The following is a 23533-nucleotide window of genomic DNA, read 5'->3' on the forward strand; positions in this document are numbered from 1 at the left end:
GCTGCATCCAGAATATCAAAACTTCAAGCTGGTTGGAATGTAGGAGATTATTAATGCATTTTTAAAGGCGGAGTATGTGTGCGTGTGTGTATGTGGGGGGTGTTAGGGATGGGTAGCAGATACTTCTAGACAGCAAATTGAAATCAAAACTTTGCCAATGACTTCTGAAAGTGAAGTTTTTGCTTCAACCAGGCCTGTTTGGGTCTAAGGGAAGGGGAGGAGGTGAGAGGTGTTCTTTTAAATGATCTGGCTTATTAATACATTAAGAAAAAGCTCCCTTGGCAGTTTGTGTTCTCACAGTGTGGACTGTGATCCTATAAATCATTCATGCTTGGAAAGCTGTTACAGAGAGGGGCACCCCCACACCCCACAAGCACGCCCAAGGAGAGAGACTTGGAGGGAGGTTTCTGTACTGGACTGGCTACTAGGGCCCTAAGGCTCCTTCTGGGAAGAGCCTGCTCCAACCTAGCTTCTCTACTCCCAGGTTCCAGGTCCACACCCTCAAGTGCCACAGGGAACTTCCATCCATCCAACAGATCTCGAGGGCCCTCCAGGGAACCCCTGCCATAGAATAGGGAGAAAAGGGCAATCCATAACCACCTCTTCAGCAGGCCGTAAGGAAAGCAAAGCCAGTACTGAGGCCCCAACTCTCTCTCCCAGAGCTGGGGAGAAGCCAGACCCTCCAGTCACAGGCAGAAGTTGTGGAGGCATCTGAGTGGCCTTCTCCCTCCCTTGGCCCCCACTGCTACTGCTCCACCCTATACAGCCAAGCAAGTTCCCACCTGCAGTCACTGAGGTAGGCAATGACCTGGGACTCCACACCCTACCTCCTCAGAAAGGACCTGGCCTCTTCCAGCCAGAGGCCCAGCTACATGTGGCTGCCAGCCTCCCGCCACCCACAAGGTCATATTAAATGTTACTGGCAGCCAACACTCCCTGCCCTCCCTGACTACCATGGTCCATGCACAGCCTGGCCCTCCGAGCTCTGGCCCTCAGAATTTACAAAATCAAGGTAGTGGCTTGGTTTTAGGAAATAAATCTAGCCAACTTGGTAAAGGACCTTTGAAGTTCTCCCTCCTTAACTGCCTTCCCCATCATTTTAATAGGTGGAAATTAAGTGGAGGGTTCTCTTGCACTGATGACATCTGTCAAGCAACCAGACACGTGAGTTTTGCTAAATTCTTTTATTTTTGTTTAAATTTTCACTTCGATTTTAATTCTTGAAGAACAGCCTTGACAACATATATCGCACTCATTATAAGAAGCAAAGGGTTATATCAAAAATTATTAGTATAGAATCACAGGAAATCTGGTTTGGAACCAGAAAAAAATACAAAACAGATATAGATACATAGACACAGGACAATTTTTTTATAATTATTTGGAAAATGTTATTTTCCCCTAATTCTTGTTTCCTTTTTTATGTGCATACGATGTTTAAATTTTACAAAAAAATGAAAATAAAGACTAGTATCTTACAAAATGAATAACAATGTTTGGGGTGCGTGTGTGTGTATGTGTGTCTTTCTACATAGGATTCAGTCCACTTCCATGTGTTGTTTTCTGTACAGAATATATCCACATCCGTCCACAATAAATCCTGGAAGGTCCATTAGTCTCCTTCTGTTTTATTAAAATTCTCATGGTCCTCTCTTCCAAAGATTGTTTTCTTTTTCTCACCAGACACAAGGTCCTTTTTCTTTCCTTTCCAATGTGTTCACAGATCTGATCCTAAAAGAGTCTCTTTTTCTCCTGGTTTGCAGCTCAGGTTGCATTTCTGCAGGGTGGGCTGCTCCTGCTGACCCGGCCCTCCTCCCCCGTGCCCAGCCTGCCCAGCCCACCGCACCCTGCATCAGCTGCCTGGTGTCCCCCAGGCTTTGGAGTCCATGGCCTGCCGGTCCTCTGAGTCTCTAGGGAGGTGGGGGCAGGTGGGAAGTGCCCAAGGTCTAGGAGCACTGGATAGACATGTAAGGCCAGTTGAAGCTGCTCCCAGACAGTAACATATCACGGATGAGAGTTTCGATGGGGGTTTTACCTACCAAACGGACGAAGAACAGCTGCTCGATGACGGAGGAGGACACGGTGCGCAGGGAGGGCAGTCGCAGTAGCAGTTTGCCAAAGCGGCTGGGCTGGTTAGGGTACTGGCTCCTCACATACTCCTCCAGTGCACACTGAGACTTCTCCTGCAGGCTCTCGATGTGGGCGGCATCCGACAGGCCACAGGCATCTGCCCGGGGCAGTCACAAGAAGGAAAGACCAAGGGGAGGGGGCACAAGATTAGGTCAGTGAAGAGTAAAGGCACAAATAACAAGCCATTAAAAATTTTTTTTAAGGAGAAAAGAGGAAAAAAGAAATAGAAGGAAAAATAATCCACCCCTTCATGCCTCCCTTCTCCTTTTTTTCACCACTCCCTTCCCTGAGCCCCCAATACAACAAATAAAATAAATCAAACTGCCACCAAGCCTAGGGGAGCTGGAGAGAGAAGCACACACATGCAGAGGCAGCAACCTCTCTAGTGCCTTTGTTTTTCCTCTTTCACCTTTGGATTAAATAATGTACGATGCTGGAGCCATGTTTGCTCTGCGTTGCAACCTGTCCTCCGCCTGCAGGGGAGCATCCTTCCACTGTGCTCATTAAAGGGAAGATTTTTGCCCCCTTTGCCCCTGATTTTGGGGTGTTCAGGAGCCCTGAAGAAATACGCTGCCTGAAGGCAGTCTTAAAAGCTTCTTGGAATCCCCCTTTCAAGCCCAAATGACCCCAACCAGAAACCTCAAAGAAAACCTAGTTGTGTTGTGAACAAACACATGGGAGGGAATAAGGAATCATGGGCAGGCAGTGTTTGGAATCAGATCAAGTCCATGCTTTAGCAAAATAAGATTTGAGATCCACTATCAATGCAAGCAAGAACTCTGCAGCAAATCTTTGGTGAGAGTGTACACTTCTATCTGTGCTTTAGATCAAGTAATTGAAAATTGGTCACATCTCTGTAAGCCGTATAATAATCAGAAGGAATATGGCTCAGTTATTCCAGGCTGCAGAAAGGAGACATCTTCAGCGATCACACACAAAGCTGGGCTAGAGACAGCTGCTGTTGTTGCTTCAGAGCTGGGAGGTGGGGAGTTGAGGGGGGATTTGGGGAGATAGGCTTCCTTTCGTAGGACTAAGGGGGGAAAAAGACACCTATACATTATGACAGCATTTCAAAACTTGTGTTTATCTCGCATTGACCAAGGCTTCTTTCGGTCTCCTAAAAATATTTCAAGGCAGCAGTTTATACTATATCAACTAACTAGAGGCAAGCAAATGGAGGGGACAGTAGAATCAGAAGAATGCAGTAAAGTCTTCCTCTCCTAGTTCAAGCACCCGTGTTGTTTCTTATATTAATAATAAATATTTTAAAAACAAGAAGATCACAGAGGAACCCTTAGCCAGTCAGGAGGTTGACTAAAGATCAAAGGCAGAGTTTGCTAATATATATAGATCTGGGAAGAAATTCATGCATGGCAATGCCCCCAAAAGAACATTATATAATTGTGAATGGGCAAGTGTGACCCTAAGAAGACAGAAAATGATTCAGAGTGAAACCTGTCTGCTGAGTTTCTGATCTTTATGTCTTTATATTTCCAAGAACTGGGATTTACAAAGCATACTAACACCTTCATCTACAAGGTTATGGCCTCGAGGAAAAACAAACAAACAAACAAACAAATAAAATAAGTGATATTTCAAGAACTTCTGAGGTAAGTCTCCTTTGACCCCAAATCCAGATTGGGTTCCTCTCTGATGTCTAATTACGTTAGCCAGCTGCTTGGGTGCATCTACACTGGCCTGACTGGAGAAGTCAGTGAGGTTTTATGACAAGCAGGGCGAGGGCAGGAGCACTTTGGGGCTTTGCTGCTTAGAGAGGGGAATCTGAGGTCTGCCCTTGGCCCTGCTTGCTAACCTGAATCTCCTGAATGGCCACCATGAAGACTCACATTTACATATATCTTGCTTTACATGCATTATCTGCCTATTATGCCACAGGATCCCTTTTAACCTCAGACAATGCTAAATGAAAAGGACCCACTGATACCCCAGCAGATTTTTTTAAAGACCCATATGGCATCCCCTCAGGTCTGTAAAATATTTATCTGATTTTTATGATTAGGGCTCCCAGAATACAAGGTCACTACCCTTTTCCCAGCTAGACCGCTCCAAGGGAGAGAAGCCCAGAAAAGGCATATTTGGGCCCTGTACTGACTACTTCGATTTCTTTCCTCTTTTGAAGTAAGAATGACTGTAGTTGGGCTCTGCTGCCAGGTGCAAGCTGGCCAGCCCTATAGCCTTCCTCTAGCTGAAGCCCTAACTTTGGGTCTCACTTCCCACTCTGGATAGTCATTCCCACTCTGGATATTCCTGCAACAGGATTCCCCCAACTATGTATAAGACAGTATGAGCTCTTAGATCGATTGGGTGATTGTAGTAGCAAAGCTAGGTGATCAGGGGTTGTAATGTAGTCCATATTTATACTCCATGAGTTATATATACCCCAGATAAGAAAAGGAAGCAGAATGTGCAAAATCCATGTCTCGCTTTTATATGGTAGTGTCAATGTGGGAACCCTCAATATTTCTTCCACAGTATATGGAAAAGAAATTATGTAAATAAATAACCATTACTGTTCAGGCCCTCCCAGCTTAGCCTTTGTAGTGCGGAGAATGTATTTCATGTTGTGCATTCAGAAGAGTTTAGTGTGCAGGAAATATAGATGTAATCAGCTGCCATAACTAGAAATCAAAGTTATTATTGTACTGAAAATGGATTTATTATACTTATGTTAACTAGATGGCTCCTTTCAGAGAAGTTTTCATTTATTTGAGGGAATATTTAGGTGTATGAATTAATGAATTTTGTAAAAAAGTAAGTTCAGGTCATGACCTAGTCCTTGGATGCTGTCCAGAATATTAAGGATTAAGCATACCATCCGGAGGCCAAATGTGAAAACCACCACAGGGAACCCCTGTGCCAGCTTCAAATACTTAACTGGAGCAAACCTCATTGGACAATATGTCTAAAACTGTCTTTTCCATCATTCAAAGTTTGCTCAAAAGTTGGATGACTTTGAGAAGGCTTCCCATGAATTCCCTTCTGGCTAGCAATCAAAACAAGTTTAGTCAAAAGTGAAAATGTGTTATATGTAGGGGAGGGGGGTGAATGACTACTGACAGCTCTATTTCCATTATCAGATATTCTGTTTGTAATTTTCCAACAAAATAATATTATTGTTCACTTCTCGGCCTCCTTTGCACCTAGAAGACTGGTTTAAGAAACTTCTTTAAGGAAACTTTTAAAAAAGGAACACTTTTCACAGAGGTTTTAGGATGAAAAGTTGAAAGAAAAGCTAAATAATTCCACAGTCTTCCCTGCAGCCTGCACAGTCCTTGCCTCTCTTTGGGAAAGGGCATGAGATCGGATAAGTCAAGGGGGTTCAAAGGACCTTAGAGAAGACAAGGAAAAGAGAGGGTAGACCTTTCTTGAGAAGACCTCTATCCAGCTCCAAGTCACATTTCTGCTTCAAGACACCTCACTGGATGAGATTTTAAAACCCCAGCTCCCCTGACACTGGCTTGCTTCCTGATTAATTTGGCTAAAGAGCTGGGTAGTACAGAACCAGCCAGGCCCTAGGCCTGCCAGAGCTAAAGCAGCTTGGTCACTGCTTCCCAGGCTCTTTGTCACTTTTGAAAAACACGTTTCCATCAAGAAGACTTATTAAGATAAAATGCATTCAAACACTGAGGAGGCTATTCAATAAGTCTTCCATTTGTTTTAAGGTTCTCACTTTATCCTCTTGCAAAGAATAACTCCCTCTCCCACTAACAGGCCTGCATTTGCACTGAAAGTAAAAGGGGGGCAGTCCAAGTCCATGGCTCTGTCCACCTTGCATACAAATGAGATGCTCTTGTCTAAATAAATTATCTGCTGTTCAGATCGATATTAATACTACATTTGCTACATTACAATATTGTGCAAATTTAAGAGCCATTTTAATACAATGTAAATACGATTCTTCACGCATGAAAGCCAAGAAATATTGATAGATTATACCACAGCTTACTGTTTAACAAGGCCTTGGGAAAGGATTTTTGCCATCTCTGCTCAAGAATGGTTTTAATTTGGCCTTTGGATGTCCTGGCTCTAGGACAGATTTATTAGGATAGTTTATTTGTTCTCTGAATGGAGGAATTTAAAACAATAGTGCCAATAATGGAGGTAAAACTGCAGCTAACCCTACTCACAGCGGGCAAGGCCCTATACCCAATCTGAGCAGCTCTGTTCCCCACCAGCGTCCCTTCTGGCTTTGTTTATATTTCCCCCCATTACCTGCTGTCTCGGGTGTTTATATGTTTCCCTCTTGCAGGTTACAATAATAAAAAAGGCGGACAGTGTTCTCAAAGGCTCAGACCAGAGCCTTCAAAGGCAACATTAATACACTTTCGTAGAAGTTAATTTGAACCATCTATCATAAGAGAAATTGTTAACATTCACGTTACCACCGCCTACATTTAATTTGATATTTGTAAGGCACTCTGTTAAATTTCCAATGTTCGTGTGTTTTGCATGGCTATGAAATTTATCTCTGGGGCGGAAATCCTTCTATACTTTCGGATTCCACAGTATTGCTTTTGTTTTTTATCTTTCTTGTTTAGATCGAATCCGTTTTTTACGACCCTCAATAACCTCAGCGACTGCAAACATGAATGGTTTCCGATAAGGGAAAATCAGGCAGCAATAAAGCGGGATTATTTATGATTTATTTGGGCGTACTCTTCTCTTTCCACCTCTGTGTACGTGTGTGTCTGTGTCGGGAAACTCATCCAGGGAGCGTGCCACACAGAGGAGAAAGCCACATTCCCACGTTCTCTTCCTTCCCTCTCCTCCTCCAGAAACGCTGAGCTCTGGCACGCACACGCAAGCACATCGCACGCACATACACACCGCACACCCGCGCAGCCAGACGGATCCACGGCACCGCCTTTCCCCACCAGACACGCACCCGCCGCGGCCCCGCGCGGGGTCCAGGCCGCTAGGCCCGCCGCCCGCCTCGGCGCCGCCTCAGCTCCCGCACCGCCGCGCGCCCAAGATGGCAGCGCCGCCGCCGGCCGCGTCTCAGCGCGGGGGCCGCGGGTCCGGGTCAGGCCCAAGGTCCAGCGAGGGCCTGGCCGAGCGCCGCAGAGGCGCAGGAGGCCGCGGCCGGGCGGAGCGGAGTCTGAGGTGGCTCCCGGCGCGGCCTGCCCTCCCAGCGACCGCAGCCTCACCTGACGTGAACAGCACGATGGCTTTGAGGCAGCTGTACTCGGCCGAGTCGACGTGCAGCGCCTTGAGCTTCTCCACCTGCTCCTGGAAGATGCGGATGTGGTCCATGAAGGCCACGACGCGGTCGGCGGACATGGGCGAGGCGTGCAGGCCGGCGGCGGCCAGCAGCGGCGCCACGTGCAGCGGCATGGAGCATTGGGCCGCGTTGAGCACGAACAGCTCGCTCCAGGTGAGGCGTAGCAGGGACACCTGGTCGGTGATCTGCAGATCCGGGAAGAAGGGGATGTTGCGGGCCCACTCGACGGCGCTGAAGAGCAGGCGCGCGGCCAGCTCGCAGATGTTCTCGATGCCCATGATGTTGTTGGGCTGCATGCATTGGCTGCCGTAGCGCGACGTGGGGTAGGGCTCCGCGCGCAGCAGCAGCGAGATGTAGCCGGACAGGTAACAGTGGCCGTTGAGGGGGTCCCCGTTGGTGAGTGCGTACTGGCCTGGATTGGGTTGGGTTGGAGGCATTCTTCCTCGCTGAACCGCTGACAAAAAGAAAGAGAGAAAAGAGGCAATGTGCATCCAGGGGGCTTGTGAACATCGCCGCGCCGCAGAGCTCCCGACACAATGCGGAGGTTCTCTCCGCAGCTACACGCGCCCCGCTCATCTTCCCTCGCGCTGGCTCTCACTGCTCGCACCGGAGGAAACCTGGAGTGAGGCCCTCCAGCTCTGCGGGTCGAGATGCCCAACCATCAACTGCGCACCTGGCCACCCTCAGCCCTGCCAGAACTAGGCCTGACTTCAGGGCCACCAGCCCGGCATCACTAAGAAAGTACCACCCAACCTTTCCACCACCGAGGAATAACATGGAGATTAAAGAAATCCCACTCACCCCTCCGGAATGAAACAAATTAGGGTAAAAAAATACACAGGAGAAACCAGAGAAAGGTTGTGATTCTAAGTAAATGCCTAGCTGCCTCTCCATTTGTAAGCAAGCAACGTTTTGCTCAAAATGTTTCCATTCTTTAAAAATGCTATAGAATTATCCTTAAAATAGATACAAGTTACATGCCCTACTAACCACTTACAACTTTTCAAGAGAAAACAACTATCCTGCACCCCTCCCCTGTCCCCTCCTCCCCATCGCCCCACACAAAGTTCTCGCTGTTAAAAGCAACAGAAAATTGAAAAAAATCAAGAAAAAGTTGAACTTACAGTAGCCAAACATTATTGAAAAAAGTGGGGAATATAATTAATGTCTGTCCTGCGCGGTGCCACTGCAACCTGCAGCCAGCTTTTGCCCAGTGAATGCACGAGCTTGCAACTGCAAAAACACTGGATTCATTAACCATCTGAATGCAAAACGTAAGCATGCTTTGAGTTCTTAAAGCTGACCAAAGTTTTTTTTTTTTTTAATGTGTATGTTTTACTTCAACAGTGCCAGCGTTTTAAATTGCCATGTAAACAAAGACAACTTTAGGAAAAGTTAGGGCTACTGAACTCCCCCCCCCAACAAATTAATATAGATATGTCCATGTACACGTAGCTGTCTAAGTTCAGGTTGTGCAGTATTTTTTTAAGTTTGCTTTGATTCTAATTTTAATGCAAGCCCCAATGCAATTTAGGCTCTTGAAACATAATGGCTAAAATACTTTTTCCTAATTATAGTTTTGAACTTGGCAGTTATTTTTCAATTAAATGAAAGCACAATTCAAAGTTGTTTTTTTTTTTTTTTTCAGATGACTACAAAATCTCCCTGGAGCTAGAAATGAAGTCGTCATATTTGCCTGCTCTTTGAGAGCTGAAGGAATTCAATTTCTTTTCTTGTGGCATATAAAATATAATTTTAAAGTCAATTACAAGAAGTAATCTACATTCTGCAAAATTGACTGGTTCGCTAATTTGACTATAAGACATCTTAAATGATTGTCAGGAGATAAACTTTAACTGTAAACGACTAAATATATTTATAGGAAAAGTGCTGCATCTCTTGCCACATGAACATGAAGCATATCTAAATACAACATCAAAAGTTGTGTTAAAAGAAACCAAACCCATACAACACAGGGATTAAATGATGTGGAAGCTCATGCCAGCTGCAGTCTATGCATTATAGCCAAATCAGAAGGATCGGTAAATGCCGTTGTAAATTGTAATTTGTATGCAGTATTTAAGCAGAGGGTGGAGTTTGATGAAGAAATTAAACGAGTATCATGCTTTTTTAAAAAATGACACAACTATGAAAGCACGGTTCAGTCACAAACTTTCCTTTCAAAGTAGAGGGGTGAAAACAAGGCCACAGCTCTGGAGGAGGCGGCCCTAGCTCTGTGAAGAGGAGAGGGAACCAGTGAACAGGCCAGAAGCCCCCCTTCCCCCCTAATTAGACCTACAAGTGCAATAAATCTCACTCCTCTTTTTCCAAGCTAAGCTTCCAAAAGGATGATGCAGCAATGAATCTACGTTCAGGGTACTCCAATCCCCAGACCTCCCCCATTTTAAATAAAGGAAACTGAAGAAGAGGTGGAGGGGAAAGTGGGATGCAAAAACACAGAAACAGTTTTCTGAGGGACGTAAGCACCCCTCCCGAAGTTCATGCCAGCACAGCCCCAAGCATCCTCACGCACACGCGGGAAAGAGAGACACACCAAGCACATCCAAGACAGAGGAAGGAAGGGGATTTTAAGCCACAGCTCACGATCCCGGGGACGCAATCCTGAGCAGGCAGCGGGCGGGGTGGAGGAGCCAGGGAGAGGAGCGCAGGCCGGGAGGGGGAGGCAGAGGCAGCGGCAGCGAGCAAAGGGGTGGGGTGGGGGGGACGCCGGAGGAGGAAGGTAGCGGGGACAGGGGAAGCTGGGACGGGCCGGGACTGCAGGAGTCCCAGCTCCATACAGCAGCCACCCCCGTGAGAGAGAAAGAAAGGGCCGGAGAGGCGGGCAAAGCTCAGGGAGAGAAGCAGAGAAGAAATATTCACCTTCCCGCCTCATGCCCACTTTGAGGCACTTCTTGAGGCGGCAGTATTGGCACTGGTTGCGGTGGTGCTGGTCGATGGGACAGTTCCTGTTGGCACGGCATGTGTAAGTTAAGTTCCTGCGGACGCTCCTCTTGAAGAAACTTTTGCAGCCCTCGCAGGTGAATTGGCCGTAGTGCTTGCCGCTCGACTTGTCCCCGCACACCACGCACTCGATGTGCTGCTGGCTCTGGCCCGAGCCGGGCGGGCCCTGGCCCTTGTCCCCTGCCGTGCCGGGGGTAGCGGGCGCTCCGGGCTGGCCCGGGGTCTGCGGCGTGTGCGGCGCGCCTGAGCCCGCCTGCTGCTGCTGCTCGCCGGCGCCGCCGCCGCCGCCGCGGGCCGCCTGCGCTGCGGGGTTGGGGCCGCCGGGGTTGCCCCCGGCCACGTCGTCCTGCGGATCTCGCCAGCTGCTAACTACCATTGCCATATCTTTGGGCCCGGGGAGCGCTGGGGGGAGCCGAGCTGCTCGCCGAGGGCCGCGGGGCGCGCGGACGCGCTGGGAGGGGAAGGGGAAGGGGAAGGGGGGAGGGGGAGGGGGCGGGGGGCCCGCCGGGCGCCCCGGGGTCGCGGGAGCCGAGCCCGAGCCGGGCACCGGCCGCTGTCTCCGCCGCCGCCGCCGCTGCCGCCGCTACTGCCTCGGCCGCCCCGCTGCTGCTGCGCGCCCGCCCGCCCTGCTGGCGTTTTGTTGTGGTTCCTGCTGTTTTCTTTCTCTCTTTTTGCAGCCCCCCCAGGCTCTCAGGCTCCCCCCCAACACCCCTGCTCCCCTCACCCGCTCCCCCCGCTCTCCGATCCTGGGGGGGCCACGCTCTCCTTCCCCCCCTCCCCACCCCCCCGGAGAGCAAGCTCCCTTCTCTCGCTTTTTTCTTCTTCCCCAAGTTGCAAAATCAGAAATGGCACAGGCGGCAGCCGGGAGCGGCGCGGGGCGCAGCGCCGGGGGCGGCGGGCATGGGCCACGGCGCGCGCACACACTCGCCCTCCGCCTCGCCCGCACCCCCGCGCACACACACACTCGCACACACACTCTCTCACCCGCGCCCGGCGCCCGCCCGCCCGCCGGCCGCTCTGGCTACGCGTTGACCGCGGGCTGAGCCGACATAGAGGAAGCCGGCGAGGGCGGCAGCGGCGGCGGCGGCGGCGGCGGTGGAGGAGGAGGTCGCGGCTGCAGGCGCCGCTGGAGCTGCCGCCTCAGCTGCAGCGGCGAGCGCTGCTGGAGGAGCCCGGGCCGGGCCGGAGTCCGAACTGAAGTCGGGGCCGCAGCCGGAGCACGAACCCGGGTCAGGGCTGCCCGCGCCGCCGCTGCTGTCCCGGCGGGAGCGCTCGCTGGGCTCGGGATTGAGAGAAGCGCGGTGAGCCAAGCGGGGCGCGGGGTGAGGCTGCCGGCGGTGATCAGGGAGCGCTGGTGTCGGGGGGCCAGGTCCAGGGCCGGACGCAGCCAGCCATTCAGGAAGGCAGCGCTGGAGAGAGGGAGGCAGCCGGCGAGGAGGATCACACACTTTGCTCTTTTTGTTGTGCCGGTGGCGCCCGGCTCTCGCTGCCTTCTTCTTTCGGGAGGTGACGGAAGGGGAGAAAAATATGAGATAATTCACGCCGGCGACGAATTCACAGCGAAATAGAAAAAATTAAAATCAGAAGAAAAAGAATTGCAAAAAATAATAATAAAAAGCGAGAGAGACATCCAAAGTAGGTCGAATAAATAATCCTCTTCTTTTCCTCTTTCTTGCTCCTTCTTCTGCTTCTTCTGCTATAACACACAGAGCTAGTTAAAAAAACCCTGGAGATCGCCCAAAAATGTTCTTTTTTTAGTATTTTAAATAAGTGCTCTTCAGCCGGGAACCAACACCCTCCCTCCAAAAAAAATCATATATGTATAAAATAACGATAAGAAGAATACGAAGGGGGTGCCTCCTCCTCTTTTTTTTTTTTTTTTTAAGTTTAGCCCTCTCTCTTCTGCAGGAATGAAGTAAAAGAGACAAGAAGGAGGGAGAAAAGGGAGAGATAGAAGAATACGGGTGAAACAACTAATAGAATATGTAAGAAAAGAGAAAGGGGAGAGAAGAGAGCGAGGGAGAGAAGAGAGATTGAGAGAGAAAGAGAGAGAGAGAGGCAGAGGAGGAGGAGAAGGAGGAGGAGGAGGAGGAGAGAGAGAGAGGAGAGAAGAGAGACCCCAAAATTGAATGCGTTTAAACGGGAGGACTCGCAGAGCAATGTTTCCGAAAGGGGGATCTGCGCGAATGTCTGTATATAGTGAACTTTGACACTACTATTGAAACTGACACGTTTCTATGGAGATCGCTGCCTTATATGGAGCTCGTGTCAAGGAGCCAGGAGAAGGGCTGCTGGCAACTGATAATCAAAGGCGACTGACTGGTCAGAGCCCTGAATGGGGGGTGGGGGGGGGGAGAGAAAATGGGAGGCTAAGGTTAGCCAAGCCTCCTGCACGCCATTGGTTGGAGAGCCCCTCCCCCTTCCTCTTTTTCTTTCTTTCTTTTTTCCCCCCTCCCTCTTAGCTACCTACTGAAGGGGATGGCGAGGGGAGGAGGAGAGAAAGTGAGGGAGGGGGTGTGCTTCTGACAAGCGCAATTTACATTGAGATCGCCCTGCGCTGCTATTTACTCTGAGACCTGATTAGTATGGGTCGTCTATGGTCACACACACACACACACACACACACACACACACACACACCCCAAAGGGGGGAAGGGATGGCGAAGGGGAGAATGCTTTGCAATGTGCAAAAAGAGAATTAGAAGGAAATTATTTTGATTTCTTTTGAAAAGTTTTTAAAATTGGGTTTATGAGTGTGAAGAGAGTGTCATTGAAAATGTTAGGAAATTTTTAATGGAAATGTAACTCTCACCATTTTAATGATTCGTGATATACAGTGGGTTTGGATTGTTTTCTTCTTTCACATATAAGCATAATCCAAGTGTGGATTCTGCTCATTTCATATCCTTCTAAAAAACGAGGTAGGGACTCCCTATTTTTTGGTCCTAAGTATATCTTGGTTTTAATTACGACAAAACACAGTCCTGAAATTTGCAGCTATTGACACGAAAGCAATCTAAATTCAATGGTTCCTATTGATCCCAGAGACGATTTTAAAAATAAACTTTGCAATCCTTCTGATTTTTCTTTCTTCCTTCTCCCCCCCCTAATTTGGTATCTTCGGGCTGTGCCAAACTCAAAACAACATTTGAATAATTATTAAGAAAACAGTAATAAGTCCATATATTGTTGGGGGTGGCAAGTCACAGTGTCCCAGGAAAAGGGGAAAGGGGCGAGTGAATGAGAAGGCAAGAAGATGGGAGATTGGGAGAGGTGGGGAAGACGGGGGAGGGGGGGAGAAAGGAGGGAGAAGGGGGGAGGGAAGGAGGGGGGGAGAGAGAGAGAGAGAGAGAGAGAGAGAGAGAGAGAGAGAGAGAGAGAGAGCGAGAGAGAGAGAGAGAGAGAGAGAGAGAGAGAGAGCGCGCGAGCGCGAGCGAGCCTGCGAGCCAGATTCCCGAAGGTGATTGGTCGCAGGAGGAGGGGCAAGCCGGAGGAGCGGGCCGGGCCGCGGGGCCTACAGGAATCGCTGGCTCCGGCTGCCACCTAGCGGACGGGAGCCGCGCCCGGGAGGCGTATAGCGGGGTCCCTCCTCCCCTCTCTGCAGGCAGCCTGTGCCTTTTCTCCAAATGAAGACAGCACTTTGAAAATTCTTTCAATGGATTTTTTTCCTTGAAAGATCATACTGGGGGAAAATGATACTTCTATTAGTTACATATTCTCCAATCGCACACTCGCACCCCCCTCGTTTTGCGATCGCTCCCCTAGGCAGGCTCAGGCGGGCGCGGAGCAACGCGGAGTGACAAAGCCGCGGCTGCCGCCGCTGCTGCCAGGGGTGGGAGCCGCGCTCGCCTGCCCGCCCCTCTACTAGGAAGAGCGTAAAAGTTTGTCTCAGCTCCAGCACCCCGAGCATCAACACGCCCTCAGGTAAAGGTGGGAGTAAATGACCGAGCTGTATTGACAGAGGTAGGGTTTGTTTTTTAATACTCGTTCTCACTTTAAATTCACCAGGGAGGGGTTTGGGAAGCGCTGCGTGTTTGGGGAGCGTTTTGCGCTTCCCGGTCTCTCTAGCCTACAAGTCGAGAGTTGGCGACCGCTTAGAGAGGAGCGACGATTTTAAACAGCAGAATAAAGGCTTTTCCGTGCCTGCCCCACAGCCCCTCCAGCTCGAATAATGGAGAGACAGTCAATGCACTCTGCAAGCGGCGGCCCATTGTACGCAGCTGATGGAGAGGAGGCGACTGGAGCCAGCATGGGCTCCTTGCCTTCGTCCCTCTCCCCAAATAAACGCGCTCATGACTGCTGGTCAGTTAAAAGGTGAAACGAACACGACAAAGAAAAAAAGGAAAGAAAAAGAACAAGAACAAGCTTTCTATATATACATTCTAAATGTTAATCCCCATAGAGTAGAGAGACAGGCAGTGGAGGGCAGAGAAAACAAGCAGAAAGGGAGACAGGGAGAAGGAAAGAGAACAAGGAGAGAGACGGAGCGAGTGGAAGAAGAGGCGAGAGCGAGCGCCAGGGAACTGAAGGTCCGCTGGACGTCGGGTCCTCGGGCCCAGCCGCCCTCGGACCTTGGACCGTGAGTCGTGGGCACCGGAAGCGAGACTCTGTCAAATCCTGCCCTACCAGGCAAGTAACTCAATGATTATCGTTTCTTTTGAGCTCGGGGTTGGAAACGCGGACAGGCCGAGAGGCTGCTTTGGGTTGTCGCATGGCCTCTGTAGGCCGGGGCCGGAGTCCAGGCAGCGAGTGAGGGACCAGGAGAACTTTCCGCGAGGCCTGCTCCGGAGATGCCCTCACCGGGCCTCTGTCCTGCCGCGCAGAGGCAGGGATCACGGCCTCCACGCCACCCTGCAGCTGAGGATCGTGACAGCCTAGCATTAGTCCAAATTCAAAACAGGTCTCCCCAACCCCCATTCTCTACCTCCACTCCCATCCGCGGGAAACGGCTACGGGGCCTCCCGCGCGGGGCCAGAGGACGGGGAAGGCGGAACCGCAGTTTTAGCCCCAGCGCTGCTGTCCCCGCTGGTGCCGAGCCAGAGCCGCCGTGGAGCCGGCTGCGAGTCTGGCGGGGTTGACCCTGTTGCCCGCGCCTAGCCTTGCGCGGCCAGGGCCTGGCGAGCTTGACTCCTGCCGCCCACCTGCGGGCGCCGTTAGTAACGGAATCCCCTAACATAACGCGATCGATGGCTGCCTGTTTGATGTGGGCGACAGTGTCAGCGGATTAAAAGGGACACCAAGCCGCTCTCCCCAGCGGAGAACCCGCAGCGGCGGCGGCGGCGGCGGTGAGAAAGCCTTAGATCCGCAGTCGCACAGCCCAGGCAGACTGTAGCAAGAGGGCTAGGGGCGGGGAGGGGGGTCACCTCCCAAGGGTGGGGACCGAGGGGGTGTGTGTGAAAGGAAGAGCCTGAATTAAAACCAACGACAGTGCTTTCTATTGCGCTGGGCAGGGGCGCGCGTTTGCGTCAGAGGGCGCGCAGGGCGGGCGCGGGGGCGGGGGAGCCGACGCCGGGGGCCGCGCCCGGGGGCTGGGTGGGCGCCGGAATGAGCCAGCCAAACACGGTTGGCTTCGGTCTGGCCTTGCAGGCTGAGGACAAGGCATGGCGGGAGAACGAGCTGAAACTCCCCGCGAGCTGCGTCGCCCACTCGCTCTCACTGTGGGTTCTTCCTGCCAGCTCCCACACTGAGCTTCCAAACTTGGAAGAGCTTTCTGAGATCCGGCGTGACCCTGAGGTTGGGGAGAAACTGGGCCTTCAGAGGTGCCTCAGACGAAGCTGCCCGTTCACCAGAAGGAAGGGAAGGAGGGGTGCAGCGCCGGGTTCTAGTACCGGAGAGAGGGGATCCGCAGGGGGCTTTAATGGTGGTGCCCAGAGCAATGGAAACCCTCGGCTTTTCTAAGCAGGGTAACAGATCGTGCTCCTGCAGGGCATATGCTCCAACTTTCTGCCGCGGGGGTGGGAGGGGGTGGGGGGTAGGGTAGTGGGGGTGGGGTGGGGAAGAAACCGAAGCTTTTCGAGGAGAGGCGCTGTCACTTTCTAGGACTTATGCAGCCCAAGTGGCACTCAGGGTTCACTTTCTCTTACGGACCCTGTGCTCCACGACCGCGTTTGCACACCCGCAGAGCGCCTCCACTGGTGCTCCCAGCCCCACAGCAAAATGGCTTCCGTAGAGGGACTGAGGTGTTCTGGGGACTCCTGGGGAGCTCTGGCTTTCTCTCTACAAAACTGTTGTTTCTGGTTCGCCTTGGCACATTGGTTCTGGGCCTGATGCTCCCCATGCTCAACCAGGAGAAACGATATTGTTGTGAGGTAGGGCACCTAATAGAATAGTGATCATATTTTGCGGAAGAACGTAGGTCTCCAAATTGTGCAATTCCACACACGTATCCAGGCATGCAAAATCAGAAAGCGCAGTTGCAATTTTCTTCCGCCTTTCATTCATTCTCTCTTCTCCAGATCTCTCTCTCCCTTCTCGCCCAAGTCCTTTGCCCCCGGACCTTTAACTGAACTAAGTCTGAGCTTGTGAATGTAGCCTGTTGGATCTAGACCCCTTGTGGCCCTTGTCTCAGCACCTTACTTGAGACCAACAGCCCTGTGACCATTTATATTTGGCCCTCTCCAAGGTCTCCCTCTTTCTTGGTGAGGCCGGTCTAGAGACCAGAAAAACCTCGCCAGGGTCTGGACTCCTAGGCCTCACTTCTCAAATCTTCCTCTGCCCTCCTGTTTCCCACAGGCCAGTTCAGTGCACAAAGTCTCTAGCGTGGTTCCCGCAAGAGATGATGAGACCATACCATTCCCTTGGGGGAGAGGAATCAGACTGTAAGTTTACAATACTTTCCAGTAGCTAGCATCATGGCTCAGCCTTAATCACTTTTTAAAAGACCTTTCACACAAAACTTGATGTCTCTTAGCTGGACAGCCAGTAAAGGGTTGTGACCTGGTGGGAGAAGGAGAGAAGCAGAGATCTGTGGCTGCATCTACAACATTGATTTGCATTCCAGGCCCCAGAGTCGGATCTAAGCAGACTTTCCAGCTAATTACCACCCCCCCCAACAATATTTTTATTTTGACAAAGGCTGAATCATTATTCACTAATCCTATGACCTCTTTGATATCGGTATTTTGCTTTCCCCAAACTCACTAGATCATTCATTTTGGCTTTTTGGTAAATTACACTGAACAAAGGTGGCCTTGTGAAAACATTTCTAAATATGGTTCAAGATCCCTGAGATCCTACAAATGACCAGATATGTGTAGAAAATTCTCTCCCCATACCTCTTCTCTACCTCTAAATTGTCAATAATGGTATTATTCTGTTTAGAGAGACCACAGAACAGAAATAGCCCTGTTTTATCAAGCCCATCCAGAGAGATGAACATGCCTGCAATCATTGGGAAAAAGGTCAATTCTTCTGATCTTACTGCAGACCTTTCCCAAAGAGCTTATTTTAAAGGTGCCGAATCAATTAGTCTCCCTTGGCATGAGATTAAGGCTGGGAAGAACGCAGTTGAAGACGCATTTAAAATGGTCTTGCATAGATATTTTGAAGTAAAGGGAGGAGAGACCCACAGGAATGCCTGCCTAATGTTTTGTGCTTATTACAAAACAACAAAACAAAACAAAACAAACAAATAAAAACCTGGCCTATGTCGGAAACTCCTCTCGCAAGATTGAACTTAGTCTGTATTGTGGCTTCCTAGCTGTAAAAAGTTCTTTCTTGACAACATGAAAACGGTGGGAAGGCCAAGTTGAGAGTCAGCTTCTGCTGGACTGCCTGCCCTAAGCTTGTGCATTTATTTGAATCATGGATCCAGCAGGCTCAAGTACTATCACTTTGGTAGCCCGGGCATTTCTTCTTGTCACTTTTAGGTCAAAAAGCTCAGAGATGAATGCTTTACCTTAGAAAGTGGTTTATTTTTCTATCATGAACTGGTCGGTTAAAGCATGTGTTTTGGAAAAGAGATAAGGGAAGCACTTCTCCTTTCTGTTTGGGTCCCTGGTTAGAGGGCCCAGGAGTAGCCTTGGCAGGATAGCAGGAGAGCAAATGATGACCTTTGGATGCAAATCAAACCTCTTATAGGAGGAAAAGTGACAATCATTCCTAACACACCAGTGAAGCCAGGGCCAAATATTTACTTTTTGTAAAAATCAAGCCTGAGCTAGCTAAGTGCATTTTATGCAAAGAAAGAAGTAACTGGAGACTTATGTTATAAAATTTCTTTATGTTAAATGTCCGACTTGAGTGAAGAATGAATGCAAGGCTCATCTTCCCGGGAAAATGGGCAGGGTTTGGATGAAAAGTTGAGATTTCGAAATGAGTTTGGAGCTTGTTAAAGTACTCTGACAATACAAATCAACTACACTATATAATCATTTCCCTTAATAATTACCTGTCAGAACAGCTATTATTTATACTACAGGATTAGCCCATCAGAAGTAGATCTGATTTGGACATTCATTGATTAAGGACAGCCGAATATGTTTAAATCTTTATTGTCACTTTCTTCACTGCCTATAAAATAAATTAGTGGAAAAGTATTGGCTCACAAAGCCAGATCTGTTGGTAACTATGTTCATGCTACGATTGTACTTATTTATCAGAAAGTTGATCTACATAATAAATCTAACAGTTCCTTCTAAACTGTCAGTAGAAAGATATGTTTATTACAGTGTCCTCCATCAGCCTCCATCGGTGAGGAGAGAGGGGATTTAGGTAAAGTTTAGATGAAAAAGAATGAGCATAGTACACCACTGATACAAACCACATAGAGCAGTAAGTAATTATGCCCTCTATTATGCTATGTATATTTTATTTACCCGTTTCAGAAGTGGATAATAAACGTAGCCCATCTATGGGAGGAGTTAATAAGGTATCCAAAATGCATGATCTAACAAAACTCTGAGGATAGTTCTGTGTTTTATTGTTAACCGTTTGCATGAAATCTTCTGAAGCTGAAAAGAAAAAGGAAAAAGCTTTTGTGTTAGTTGATCCTAGGCTATTCTAGGGCTCAGGTTGGTGTGAAAGGGATGAGGAGGTCACTTGAAATCTCCTTTTATCTACTCTTATTTTCTCTCTGGATCAGCAACTTTGAATAGACATCTTCTAATCACTCTTAATGGAAAGAAACTATGGGAGCAACGAAAATGCCTTTACTCCAGAAGTGAATACGTGTGTTTGTGGATAGCTAACTGAGCTTGCACAGGACATCTTTGCACACAAGTGCTTAGAGCTTGCACAAATTTTTCAGTGTGCATGGATGTATATGTAAATGTTTCCCATATATTGGGGAGGGTTGAGTGGGTGGGTTATTTGTCCTTACATATAGATATGCAAATGCGCCCACGTTAGGATTCTCTACTAAGTCTAGGTGATGCTTTCCGTGGACTCTTCCTTCAACTTTGTCTTGCTCTCACTCTCTGGAATGTCGCATTTAAGTCCTGAAAAAAAGCAAATAACTGAGAACATGATGAAAAGCCTTTTAGTGAAGACATCTTCTTTTAACTGGAAGCCACACTGACAGGAAGATTTCTCTTCAGAGGGTAGAGATTGTGTGGCAGGTGGGAGGTGATGGGGTAAGATGAGACTATTACTTTCAATTTCTCATGAGTATTTTTTCTTTTTGGTCTTTCTTGGAATTAAATTGGTTAAAACACAATAAGTGGAAAACAAGAATCTGACATTAGGCGATTTAAAAGTTTTTCTTGCTATAGATTCATATTTCCAAATCTATGAAGCTGAGCAATTGATTACAATGTGTTTTGAAATTTGAAGTATTTTACTGAGTCTCGTATGCTGACTAAAATACTATCAAAGTTGTCTTCCTTAGCCGTTTGTTATATTTACTTAAAAAGGGAGAAACAGCCCTCAGGTTGTTAATGGCTATCCAGAAAAGGACATTTGATTTCTAGGACTGTAAACACTGGGCTTCATCTCCTAAGAAGTTCTCCCAACCCCCAGTCCTATGTTCTTCTAAGTAAAATTTGCATTGCTCCCAGTGCCTGGGTCACTTAGCTGTAAATTCCTTTAAGGGAATACTTGGTTACCAGGGCTACAAGTTCCCATCTTAACCTGCCAGCTTTCCCACCCCCAGCTCCAGATTGAAGAGACCCTGGGCTGTCAGAGCTGGGACCTTGAGCCCCCTCCCCTCTTACCCCTGGCCTGCCAGAGTTTGCTGTTCCAAAGTTCGAGGTTGGGTGGGAGAGGATTAATCCCTCTTTAACTCCTCTCCTTCCCGCCCTCCATTCTGAACCCCAACGGATCGTTTCCAGGGGTTTCCTGGTGAATAGGCGCGTAGGAGCTGCCCTGTCCAATAAAGATTAAATTAAGTAGAAGAATCCCAGCCGATGGATATTTGGAAGCTCTGATGGGGCATCAAACCAATGTTTAACACATTTTTTCCCCACTCAATATGCACAAATTTTGGACCTGTTTGACTTAACTTTAGAAAAAAGAAAAAAAAAGTTAAAGAAAGAAGAAAAAAAGCAAAGAAAAAAATCACAGAGAAACCCGTTTTAAGTGGGGAAGTGACCTTGTTCTTAGAGAGGCCGAAGGCAGAAACAGGGCTACTGACCTTCCCCGAACCACTCCAAGAATTGGAGGCTACTTCTCCCAGCTGAAGGCTCAGAATTTTTCTGTTTGGGCTGGTTCGAATCTATGTTTATCCTTTAGGGACGGTTAGATGCCTTGGGGTCGGGACTGAGTATGCAGGAGGAAAGGTGCTCTCAGAACCCAGTCACCTCTTCTATGCTGACTTAAAAAAAAAAAAAAAAACCCCTAAGGTTTTGGTACACTGAGTGGAACAGTTTCTTTTAGTTACTGCCCAGAAGGAAAAACAATGGCTTTCTTTGTCAGCAATATTTAGGAACTGGACATTGACCTTGAAGCTGAGGCACTCCTTCCTCTTGGGAACCATCATGGCCCTTGAATATCTCACCTGCTCCTCTAATCCCAGGGCATAATCTGGAGGGGCAAAAGACAAGTCCCTTTGTGGAAATGGCTCGTCAGTGCAAATACAACACTGAATAAATTAACCTCAAACCAGCTAGTTGGGGTGTAGTAGTTTAGCAGGACTAATTGCAGACAATGGAGCTGAAATGACTTTTCCAATTAGCTGCTGGTTGGAGTTTAGTTGGAGGAACTGTCAGCTCCAACGATGGGTAATTGCTTTATTGCTCACAAAACTATCATCTATTTAGAACATATGTGCTAATTACTCTGGATGGGCGTCGAAAAAGAGACCATAAATCTAATAGCACTTAAAAAAGTCTGTGGTGCTTGTAAGCAACCCCAGTCCCTTGCACATTCTTTCCTGCCCCGGTTGGCGTGATGGATGGCTGTCTTTCAGAAAGGCTAAGGTTTGGACTGGAGGCACTGACGGGATGCTCTGGTCAAATCGCGTGTGTAGGGGAGCCAGCGGCTGGCGCATGCTGTGCCCAGGCGATAAATCACTGTCATCAAAACCAGTCCCCTCTTTAGCCGCGCACTTTTTTTTTTTCATTTTCGCAAAAGATTACTTCAGAAATCTTTTAATTGGATTATGGTGGGAAATTAATCTCCTTTAGCCTTGGCTAAATTTGTGGCCACTGTCGGGAGGAAAGCCCTGTAACTGCAGCGAGGGGCTCGTCCCCTTGCTCCCTCCCTCCCACAGCTCTCCAAGGTCTCCTAGCTGAGTGCAACAGCCATGCCCTAAGTCCTCGGGAGTGATGGGGGCGGGAGAGAACGGGAAGACACATCTGGGCGAAAGGCCGCGGCAGTCCCTAGTGGATCCCCTTTGTCTTAAACGCCACGTTTCTATCCCCGGTTCCCTAGCTCTATATCCGGCACCCCACAGCACAGAACCTTCCTCTACTAGAGGTTCTCGGGTTCTGGGGGCCAGGTACCAGGGAAGGAGATGGCTGGAGTGGCGGGAAGAGGAAGAGGGGTGTGCCGGTGGAGGGCTGCCAGAAAAAAATCACGGCTGTGCCCTCTTCACCCCTCACTCCCCTCTCAGCCACCTCCCCCTTCACTTCTGGGTCACTGGCGGGGAGCTGGGGCTTTGCGAACACTCTCCACTCCTCTGCGCAAAAACGCACGGCTCGTTCTAGGCGTATTTCCTGGCACAACTCTGGAGATACTTCCCCTTGACGTACACAGTACTTGAGGTCCGAGAGCTAGGGCTTTCCGCACTCTTCTGGGTTCCTGGAGCATCAGCGGTATCCGGCGGGAACCTCCCTTCCAGCTCCGCGGCCCCGAGTCCTTAGCCTGGTCCAGCGCGGCTGCGGCAGTTGCGGAAGCTGCGGGTCGGGTCCCGCCCGCTGCTCATCTCAGCGGGAGATGACAACATCTGCTTGAAACGGGATATCTACTTTTGCAGCTCAATTTAGCTCTTAATAGCAGCCCTCTGAGGTGTGGTTAATTGATGGGGATAAAGGCGTAATGACTTGACGGGAAGACGGCAATGATCCTTTGATATACTTTTAAAAAGAACACCAACCACCCCAAACACTGCGAGTCATTGCTCGGTGGGAGGATAGGAGGAGGATCTGGAGGCAGGAAAAGCTGCGCTTCTGCGGAACCGGGGAACCCTAGAGTCACCGGGGCGTGCAGCTCAGGCTGGCAGGGGGTTGTCGCGTGGTAGCGGAGAGCGGGGCGGTAAGAGGACCCGGGCGAGCTCGGGACAACAGGTGACCCGGACTGAATGATGGGGAGGAGCCCCGAGCCAGGGAGAACACCGCCCTTCCCAGGGCTCTGTCACTCTGTCAGCCCTTCTCGTGCGCCGAGCTGGGTCCCCACACAGCAGGCGCCTCCGTCTGCCCTCCCTCCTGGGCTAGAGCTGCCCCTTACCCAGGGTGAGCGAAATGGTCAAGTGGCCGAGCTCGGCGGCAACTCGCTGGGGTTCCACTGACAGGACAATCTCAGAGGAACTCCAGCGCCAGGAAGGGCACGCACCATTGTGTGTGTGTGTGTGTGTGTGTGTGTGTGTGTGTTTCCGAAACTGAGCTAGAGACCAGGAGCCCTGAGCAGGTGATCGTATTTTTGCCTGTCACCCCAGAACCCTGGGGCAGGGCGTCCTGGGATTTACCAGTGCTGGAGCGGGGTCCCACCTCTGCTCAGAGCAGCACTGCGAACCACCCACCCAGACTTCCGTCCACTAGTTATCAGCACTTTCCCTTTCTCTCGCCTCATTTCCCTTTACTCAGTTCTAGTTTGGTCTCCAGAGGG

At 49.5% G+C, this 23533-nt stretch overlaps 1 protein-coding gene and 1 long non-coding RNA gene across 3 annotated transcripts in view; one reads left to right on the forward strand and one right to left on the reverse strand.

The window, feature by feature from the left end:
• Positions 1 to 1165: 1165 nt before the first annotated feature.
• Positions 1166 to 12666, reverse strand: NR2F1 (nuclear receptor subfamily 2 group F member 1). 2 transcript variants are annotated; one of them, XM_016164966.2, is made up of 3 exons: positions 10253 to 12666; positions 7299 to 7826; positions 1166 to 2227 (listed from the first exon to the last, which is right to left on the reverse strand). In XM_016164966.2, the coding sequence occupies exons 1-3, from the start codon at positions 10713 to 10715 to the stop codon at positions 1947 to 1949; spliced, it is 1272 nt and encodes a 423-aa protein (XP_016020452.2). In that variant the 5' UTR covers positions 10716 to 12666; the 3' UTR covers positions 1166 to 1946. The 2 variants fall into 2 exon arrangements, with proteins under 2 accessions (XP_016020452.2, XP_036081267.1); XM_036225374.1 differs by having other exon boundaries at positions 7299 to 7823; positions 10253 to 10801.
• Positions 12667 to 16334: 3668 nt separating this feature from the next.
• The window catches only part of LOC107520790, a 147213-nt gene continuing 140014 nt past the window's right edge, over positions 16335 to 23533 (forward strand). Inside the window, exon 1 of the long non-coding RNA XR_004952398.1 lies at positions 16335 to 17151. This is a non-coding gene — a long non-coding RNA (uncharacterized LOC107520790). The remainder of the gene's footprint in view (positions 17152 to 23533) is intronic.

The sequence above is a fragment of the Rousettus aegyptiacus genome, unplaced genomic scaffold (genome assembly GCF_014176215.1).
Source record: "Rousettus aegyptiacus isolate mRouAeg1 unplaced genomic scaffold, mRouAeg1.p scaffold_m13_p_8, whole genome shotgun sequence".
NCBI classification, from domain to species: Eukaryota; Metazoa; Chordata; class Mammalia; order Chiroptera; family Pteropodidae; genus Rousettus; species Rousettus aegyptiacus.